General features: G+C 53.9%; 1 protein-coding gene across 1 annotated transcript; it reads right to left on the bottom strand.

Moving 5' to 3' along the window:
- Positions 1-2,087: 2,087 nt before the first annotated feature.
- Positions 2,088-9,366, bottom strand: DPCD (deleted in primary ciliary dyskinesia homolog (mouse); the record flags this gene model as incomplete). Its single annotated transcript, XM_010161773.1, has 5 exons — positions 2,088-2,288; positions 3,372-3,474; positions 7,533-7,666; positions 8,462-8,586; positions 9,246-9,366. Coding segments are annotated over 5 exons (588 nt in total), but the record flags the coding sequence as incomplete, so codon positions are not given.
- Positions 9,367-9,432: the final 66 nt, after the last annotated feature.

The following is a 9,432-nucleotide window of genomic DNA, read 5'->3' as shown; positions in this document are numbered from 1 at the left end:
TCTGCTCCTCCCTGGGGAAGAAGGTGCGTGAACCCTACTCGGCTGTGAGTTTGGGTACCCTGCATAGGTAAAGGATAGGTTTTGTATCAAACTGGGTGTGCTTCTAGGGCAAAGCACCCAGCAGGGTCCTTGGTTAGAGCTTAATAGGTAGTTTCCAGTGGCTGCTCTTCCCTTGTGATGCACACAGATTGGAAGAGGATCTTTGTTGGAGCCCCTGCCTGAGCAGGGAGGGTGTGGAACCAACCTGCTCCTCACCTGCAGCCCTGTGTTCCCAGTGGATGTGAGACAGCAGCTCAGGGGGCAAAGTAATTTCAAAGCCTGGCAGGATCACATTCTCACCAGGATCTTCCCAGCACAGCTCCCTGTCATGCATGGTTCCCGATCCAGCTCTGCTCCCCCTCGTGCCTGCTTGCTGCCAGCTCCCTTGTGCCACGTATTCTCCTCATGTAAGTGGCAGGTTGATGTCTCAGTGCCCCAAGCACTGACTGACATCTGTCAAAAGGTGCCATAGCCGGAACAATATTCCATCAGCTCAAAGCTGTAGAATCCCCAAGACTTGCTAGCCCAAGGGAGTGATTCTGGGGGGGGCTCTGGGCTATTGGTAACGCTAAGCTCTTGCTTAGGAGATGATGCTCTGCATCAGGGGCTGCTGAACACTGTCGCTGTGGTGCTTGGAACACTCCGGGCCCTGTCTGAGGGTAGCTCTAGTAAGTGAGAGATGGGAGACCAGAGAGAGCTGGCGGAGCTTGGGCGTGGGGACATCTGGTTTTTCTCAGCTCTTGGTGTGTTATGGGTCCTTTAATGAAATTGGGAGGGAGGGAGATATTAAATGTCTTTGGCAGTGCCCCCAGGGAGAGGCTGTGAAGAAACCGGAGTAAATGTGAGGTGGGAGGAGAGGTTCTTTATTGCACTGGGACTTGGGCAAGGCCCGGTGTAGGAATGATCATGTCAGCTGAGCAGGTGAACGAGCATCACTGGTGCGGGAGACACTGCTGCTGCCACCAGTCCCTTTCTGCAGCCCGTGTTGGTGGGTCCTGTGCTCTCGTAGCTGCTTTTGGGCTCTTCTGGCTGAAGCGGAGCAGAGCTCAGCCCCGTGGTGGTGCCAGCACTGATGGGTGGAAGGATGCACCTCTCGGGTGATGCTAGGGAAGGGGGAAGCTGCACGTGGGGCTGGCGCACTGGCTCTGAGTTCTGCCAGTCTTGGTGTCTTGGGAGGACTATGCAGGTGGGTCCTGGAGCCACCCAGCAGTGAGGCTCCAAGGAGTTTTCATGGTTTGAAAGCAGCCCTCAGCAGGGGGGCTGTGCTGGGAGCCCACAGCCTCACTGAAAAGTAGGGTTTGTTTGGGTAGAAGCCATTCAAATATGAACCGGGGTGGAAGGGCACGCAGACATCTAATCACAGGGGTGGCGGGTGCAGGGCAGAGACAGCAGCACTGCTGTGGTTGTCCCAATGCACAGGGTGCTGGCTGCAGCGAGGTTTGGCCCTGTTTGTGCCCTCACGGAAGGGGTGTGCTACTGCTGGCCCCTGAGCTGGCCAGCAGCCCCATCACCTTCCCCTCCTCGCCATGCAAATGAAGGCAGCTGCATCTGGGTTCCTGCACATCAGGATGCACATGGCTGGCGGTAAGGAAGCAGTTGGGTGTCCTTCTCTTCACCCCATTTCCTAGGCTGTGCCCGTTCAGGCCTAAGCACTGATGCTGTTTGCAGAGAGACCGGGGTCACCACAGCACCCCTCTGACGGCCCGGAGAGCCCTGCACAGCAGCACAGGAGGGAGCTGCTTCCAAGCACATCCCAGTCAGGTAAGGGGTGTGAGGAGGTGGTTCTTGTTTTCCAAATGTTACTGCCTTCAGCCATGGTGGCAGACAGAGGGAATTCCCAAGGGGAACTGCCCAGCTTTCCTGTCTCTCCTGCTCCAGGAGGATGGGGAGAGGGCTGCTGGCTGTGGATGGTGCTTCCTTTGGGCGCTGCAGCTTCCCATGACTCAAAGGGATTGTACATGTCCATGTAAATCCGCAGAGCAGGCAGTAAAGAGATTGACGGCCCTGCCAATTCCCTGGGCCCACAGAGATCCATCCAAACAGCTCTGTTAACAGCAGGACTAATTTTTATTAGAAAAGGCAAAATAAATACCATGAAGCTGTTCTGGAGAGCTCTCCCGCACCTCAGCCTCAGCAGGCACTGCCTACTGGGTCTTGCAGTCATCATCCCCGTCGTTTGCTGCCTTTATCTTCTTCAGGTCCTTCTGCAGCTGCTCTTCTGCAGCCAGGATCTCCTTCGGCTTCTGGTACTGCAGGACAGAGAGGAATGCCCTTAGTGCTCCTGTTCAGCCTCTGCTCCTCCTGCCACAGGAGGCCTTGGTTACCAGCCACTTCCAAAGCCTGTTTGGGGAGCTGGTGCCATCACGCTAGGGATGTTTGCCAAGATCTGGAGTGTCTTTTACAGCACAACTGAACCTTCCCAGCTGGATGTGGAGTCCTGGCCCCTGCCAACCCCTCTGGAATATCCTGGCAAGCTGTCAGGCAGATCCCTGGTGTGCTCACTGAACGTATGCTCGCAGGTGTTGTATGTGTAAATACGTGTTTTTTAGAAAGGCAGGCAGAGTTGCAGTTCCTCTTTCCTCCCCTCGCAGCCCCTTCGCCCAGCTGCAGTTTAGTGGTGGATGCAGGCGCCTTTTGGCAAAGGTTTGACCTGCAGCGAACAGAAGCTCAGGACTGAAGGTGCTCCTCTTGGCCTACTTCCTCTGCACGTGCACCCCCGGCTCTGCTGCAAGGTTTCCCTCGCAGGGGGATGCTCTCTGGGTACCTGATGTCTGCAGTTAAGAAAACAAGCACCTGCTGCTCTAAAAGCATCTGTCTGCCTCTGTCTGCTCCTTGCATCAACAAGTAAGTGCCTGCTTTGCTAGTCTCACTTCCACCACGTGCATGGAAGTGTGTCCTCTCTCTCCAACACAACCCAGCAGGTGATTTTATTATTTATTTAAAGACTGTGAGACCTCAAAGTGCAGCAGGTCCTTGGACTCTTTAAACTTATGCTCTGAGCCAAGAGAAACTTGCTGTCCCTGACAGCAGAGCCTTGCTTAGACCTGAGAGAGGGGATACATGGAAAACAGGGCATGACAGACACTCTTCCACCTGCAAGTCACCTTGAGCAGCAAGCAGGGCCTCTCCTGCAGCCTGGGCTGTCCTGGCTAGTGTCAGCATGCCCCGTGTAATCTGAAACCCCCACTGACTGTGTGACAGAGCAGGGGGCTCATCAGTGACCCTCAGCAGATCTCCCTGCTCTGCCTCGTTTCCCCACATACAAGTATTTTAACTTTTTTGTAGACATAAAGAGAAGGGCAAAGTGCTGTCCTGCCTGGCTAAAAGCTCACCGTGATGATCAGGGTGTTGTTAGCATGAGTGAAGCTCAGGGCAGCTGCATCCAAGGGGAGCTGATACCGGTCCAGGTCAGGAATAGGGAACTTCTTGTAGTACCTACAAGTAAGAGAGGAGAGAGAAATGAGGAAGATGGAGTTCCTACTCCCCTGCTAGCAGTGCTGAGCTATGCAGCAGCGCTCTGCGAGGTGTGCTCCTGCATCTCTCTTGTGCCTGCCTTTGTTTCATGCAAGCAGGGTACTGGGGTCTGCAGTGAGTAGGGAAACTCCTAGGAGAGCAGATGGAGACAACAGACCCCTCAGAGCTGGCAGGAGAACCCTGTGCCATACTGTGCGCCTGCTGGTGCCCCAGGCTGGCGGCAGCACTGGAAACAAACCTCCAAACTAGAAATCGGAGCTGGCAAAGGCCTGAAGGGCTTTGGTGTGTGAGAGCAGGCTTGGTACCTTCAGCTTGCCCTTGAGCAGTGCCAGACGTGGTTAAGGACAGGTTACTTAGCCCTACTGAGAAGTGTCCCTTCGTCCCTGCTCATTGCCTCTCATTCCTCTACCTACCAGCTCCCATTAGCTCTTGTCAAAACAACTGTCAGAGCCCTTCTGCCCTGTGACTTAGGTTCTTGAGTGATGGACAATTCCGTGTTGCAGTCCTTCCTAAACTCATCTTTTTGGCCTGTTGCTTGCTTCTGCTGTACTCCCTAGATCACCTCCTGCTTGGCAGCACAGGGGTGCTCAGGCGTACCCCTGGGCATAGAGCTCCAGGTGTAGCTGCCCAGTCACCGGAGCCTCTGCTCTGCAGCATCTCCACGCAGCCCCTGTGGTGGCTGCAGTGCTCCTCTGCACTCCCAGCTCCCTTACTTCTTCCCTCGGCCTCTATCCCAGTCTTCCAATCACCTCTCGCATCCAGGCAGAGGACAGAGAGGTGTTTGCCAGCTCCCTGTCCAGCCTATGTCTCTCCATGGACCAAACCCGGGCTTTGTTCAGTACGAAGGAACGTGGATATGTGTCAGATACAACCGCTCCCGTTCTTAGCAGTCTAGGCAGCGAAAGAGATTTCCTAAGGCTTTGGGACATGAACGTTGTAGACCTGTCTGTGTTTGCCCGAGACCTTCCTTCCTTGGCATGGCTTGCCCTGCATCTCCCGCTTCTCTCTGGGGCTGCACCAAATACATCTGGTGGTCCTACGCCCGTGCAGGGGCATGGTCGGGTTCTTAGCCTCTTACAGCGCTCTTGTGGGCAATCCTCTCCACGGAACTGGCCTGTAGCTGGAGCCAAGGTGCCCAGAACGAAGCAGGAACAGGCAGCGGCTGCTGTCATGCCATGAAGGGTGGTTCTCCATTCAGCTGGCTGCGTGTGAGGCTTGGCCTCTCTAGCTACCTCTGCCCAAATTGCAGTTTATTTTCCAAGTCACGGTGAAAACAGCTACAAAGGGCAAATGGCTCTCCTGGTGCAGCGGGAGGAATGTACGCAGCTTGTTACCGCAGGGCTCAAACCCTTCTGTGTTGTCACTGCTGTCGGTATTTGGAAAAGGTGGCAGACATGGATAATAAGGGAGATGTCAAAGGTTAAACAGCAGAGATTAGATGAACACAAAGACATGTTAAGGAAGTGTTAACTTCTTACCGATTAGACAAAAAAAAAAAAAAAAGCAGTACACAGAAAAAACCCACTGTTTCAAAGGGCCTTGGGAGTCATCAATGAAACAGCAGCATTCTGCTGCCCGAGGACTAAGGAGAAGGGGAGAAGAATGGCTTTGGCTGGCCTCAAACTAAAATCTGTGACAAGATCAAAGGAAACCAGATCTGCCTGGCCACCCCCTCCTCCTCCTAACATTACCACTGCCTCTCGCTGCAATAATTGAATCAGGTTTGGCGTTTGGGGAGGTGGCTTTCTGGGTTTGTTTTTAGAGTTTAGTTTAATGGATTTATTTTACAGCAAGAGGTTTTAAGCAAATCCCACTTGAGCAGCTCTTGGCGTGGCCAGAGGGAACGGGAGTGACTGGTGGAAGTGTAGAGCTCCTGTCTGGGCTGGGGAGGTAGCTGATGGGTGGTTTTTCCCGCTGAGGCAGGCGGATTCTCTGCCCTCGCCTCTCACCCCATGGCCAAGGGCAGTATTGCACTATCAGCCTGAGTCCTGGCCCGAGACCCACGGCACGTACGTGAAGTCACCTCTATTAATTTTCCTACTGGAAACCAACTTTTTGTCAGCCTGTAGGAAAAACTGCTACTGGTATGCTGAGAATTTAGAGCTGAGCTACTCAGTAGTGACTTGGCAACCCATCCCGTAGCTTGTGCCTCTGGCTGGCGGTCAGCGCTGCTCTTGCTCAGAAGCAGTGTGGCTGACTTCCAAGAGCTGGAGAGGCTCCGAGGCTTCCTTTCTCTCCCGTAGTGATGTGTGTGCTCTCTCTGCACTCCATGCCTTTGTTGCTATCTTGGAATTAGTTGCTGAGTGGTGCCTTGCCCTGGCCGAGACCCAGGAGAAATGATATAAGATATCCTGGAGCCTGTACTAAGTGTTCTGTTGCTGGAGTCTGTCCCTGCTCCCTACTGACAGCAAAGTCATTCTTGTCGCCAGTGCAGCAACCTTCAGCTTTAATTCCAAGTCCTTGGCTTCTGCGTGCAGGCCACGAGCTGCTTTCAGGTCCTTCAACTCTCTGGCACTAGCCTGTGAGTGTGGAGGTGGCGACTGCTTGGGGAGGGGGGCTCTGCTGTGGTACAAAATAGCCTAAAGTCAGTTAGGGGGTGGGTGAAGCTTCAGTGGTACGTTATAACCTTACAGCATCGACACGGGCAAGGAAGTTCCCACATACACACTACTATTAGTAGGATTGGGAGTAGATAAGCCTCTCTAATAGTAGGAGGTTGGACCTAGGCTCACGTTCTCCCTTCCTGTAGCTCTGTGGGTGCCCACGTGTGGCTGATGGCAATCTCATTCATCTCTGCTACATATGTCTCCCTACTAAGAGGCTTCTTTTTGGTGAATCCCCCTACGTGCATGCAGGCCAGCATCTTTCTGTATTAGAGCTGTCATTACCTGCTGCTTTCATGGGGCAGACTCCCCCTTCCTCCTGTCTAGCCTCCTCCTGCTTCTAGCGTCCGGGTGCGCTCATGTGCAGAGCTCAAACACCCCCTTGCCACCGCCTCTGATGCGGGGGTACATCCTTGCTGAAGACGTGCGCGTTCTGCCATGCGAAGGGCGTCCAGGGCCCGAAGCGGGGCAGTTCTTTGCCAACAGCACCACCTACAGCCAGCTACAAAGAGCGGCTCAAAGAGGGCGGGGGGCACATCGCAAACAGTGCGGTGGTTTTTACCCGCGGGTCTGATCTTTCTCTGTTCTGCGGCAATGTTGCGAGGAAGGGCAAGCAGAGAGCAACCACACTGGTGTACTATCCCGGTTCGTAAACAGCTTTCAGTTATCTTCCACTATCCTCCCTCGTTCTCCTAATACTCGCTCTTTGCCATCTCTTCCCAATACTTCTGCTCATCCTGGCTCGTCTCACTGAGGTTGTAAATGCTGTGGGGCACAGTGTGTCTCATACTGTGTCATCAAATAGCGCTCTCTGAATAAAGTGGTGCTTACAAGCCTTCTCTTTATTTTCCTCCCATCTCATACTTTGGCAGAATACTGCGGTGCTTCCTTTCTAGATTCAGTCTACCCTTTTTCTTGCTACCTCCAGGCAACGTCATTGGCATGGTGACTACAGGACAGGTTTACACGGGGAGATCTGCCTGCCTGGATGCCCAAGACACTGCTGTACCTGCTGAATCCTGCAGCTCCATGCACTCTGAGATACAACGACTAGAGCAAAGTATCGTGTCCGGGGGAGAGGGTGGGATGCTCTAGCTTCCAAAGGTCTCCAAAGCTCTTTATTTTTCTGGGGAGTGCCATTTGACAGGGACAGAGCGCACCCCGTGCTATTGGAACTGTAAGATAAGTTTGCAAAGGCCAGCGCAGGGCTTGAGGGGCTTTACTGAAACATGTCTGGGGCAGTCAGGAGTGGAATCTGGACAGCAGGAGCCACGCAGCTGTGAGGTGGCTCCCCAGCTCCTGCACACTAGGGATAGAAGGCAAGAGAGGACGGCTCCCCTGTGCCATCACTAGCCTGCCCTCCGTGCCAGCCCACCCCGAGGGACTGTCAGCACTGGCAGTGCTGTCCTTACTGACTTCTTGTTGGTGGTCCGGATGACACAGCAGCGCTGCTCCTTCTCCACGGAGATGCTATAGACCTCCTTAGGGTAGGGCAGGTTACGGATCCGCCACTGGAAGCTGGTCAGGGTATCTTTCCTCATGAAGACAGGCTATGGCAAACAAATACCTTTAGCAAGGTCCCTCCAGCTCTCTCCTCCTCCCTGTCCCCCTCTTCCTCGAGAGGCTCCACATGGGAGCAGCTCTTTCACACTGGAGCATTAGGGAGTAACTCAATAATCTGCCTGCCCATCCCTCTCCCAGAGCTAGTGCTGCTCTGTCCTTGCCCAGGGCAGTGCCTGCCCTGCTTGTAGGAGGCTGAAGGGAGCTTTGAAGTACAGGGTTACAGGGAAACCGGGCCTCTTCCTCACAGGCAACCGAACACTGAGCTCTGCCTACCCTAGGGACCTGCTGGATTCAGTCCTAGCTCTGCCCCAGTTTGCTGTGCAGGGCTGTGCTTGTGTTTCTGTGCTGCAGAAAAGATGGTGAGAGACTAAACCTCTGCCCCTAAGCTAGTGGGACGTGAAGGTGACGCAGGCCGTGCTGTGTTAAGGAGCAGCCTGCTACACACTGCCTGTGTCAACCTTCCGTTGTCATCGCCTCTGCTTTCCATCCGCTGACTTGTCCTGGCACTGGTCTTCCTTCCAGCCTACTTTTTTGGAAGTCAGAACAGTAGTTGGCCAACACAGCTGTACAGTTTCTCTCCTTAAAAATACTACCCATCTGTTGAAGACCCCAAAGGAACTTATGCTGTGCCACCTTTCTGCCCAGCCCTGCACCTCTAGGATGATGTGTAGCAGTGTGCTGGGCACACCATGGCTTTGAGCGATCTGCAGTCTACCAGCTGTGGCTGTAAGCACAAGACTAGGTAGCTTTAGGTGCAGTGGTGCCTGCAGACCCTTACATACATTGGAGCTGCTTTCCTGTATGTGCTCTGACTCCAGTGCTCCCAGGAGCGGTGAGGTTGGCTCTCCTACTTCAACCTGCCACTTGCCAGAACCCCCAAGGGTGTTCTTCTCTCGCCATTTTCTACCTGTGGAAGGGAAAAGAAGGGGTTTTGTTGTTCTGCTCTATAAGAACAACCTCCAGCAAGTGACTGCCAAAGCTGCCCAGTGCACTGAGGTGATGATACACATCTTAATTCCAGACATTTCCACTTTGGTGTGAGTAGATTGGTTAGCTGGCCTGTTCCTGAAATCATGAAGTCTGTACTGAACGCTTCTCTTTTTTACTACATGGTGCTGAAGCCATAGTGGGGTTAAAGCAGGTGCCATGCTGCTGCTGATGCGGTTTTGGACAAGAGCCATAACCCACACCTTGCTTGTCTGTGGTTGCGGAAGCCACCACAAAGCATATTTTCCCCCCAGCATGTGCTACAGAGTCAGTGCCTGGCTACACAAGGTGGCAACCCCGCTTAGTCCACCCAAGTCTGTTGTGCCAGATGAGCTTTTGGGAGAGACCCTGGGCTAAAGCAAGGTCTGCTGTGCCACAGAAATCAGTGCCCTGAACCCAAACTGAACCATACTTCCATCCCTATAAAATTCATCTACAGGCATACTTATCTCCCAGGATAGTTAGGGGTGAGTTGTTCCTGACCGGGAGGTCCTTCTCACGCCCCCAGTCCCAGGAATGCAGACCTGCTGCCATGTGTGCCCCAGTTCTGCCCCGACCCACGCCAAGAGCACCACTTACTCAATAACTGGCTGGTCTTCATGTCGTACTCTTCGGCCATCTCCTTCCCGTCCTCAAACAGGTAGTGGATCTTACGCTTCCCTAGAGGTAAGGCAGGTGGTGAGGGCAAACAGGAATACGCCTATCCCTGGGGGTACGGCCGCGTCCCCGCCTTGACGGCCCAGTGTCCGGTGCAGTGCCGCCCCCC

Source organism: Eurypyga helias, unplaced genomic scaffold (assembly GCF_000690775.1).
Source record: "Eurypyga helias isolate BGI_N326 unplaced genomic scaffold, ASM69077v1 scaffold39821, whole genome shotgun sequence".
NCBI lineage: Eukaryota > Metazoa > Chordata > Aves > Eurypygiformes > Eurypygidae > Eurypyga > Eurypyga helias.
This window is presented reverse-complemented; position numbering and strand designations above follow the sequence as displayed.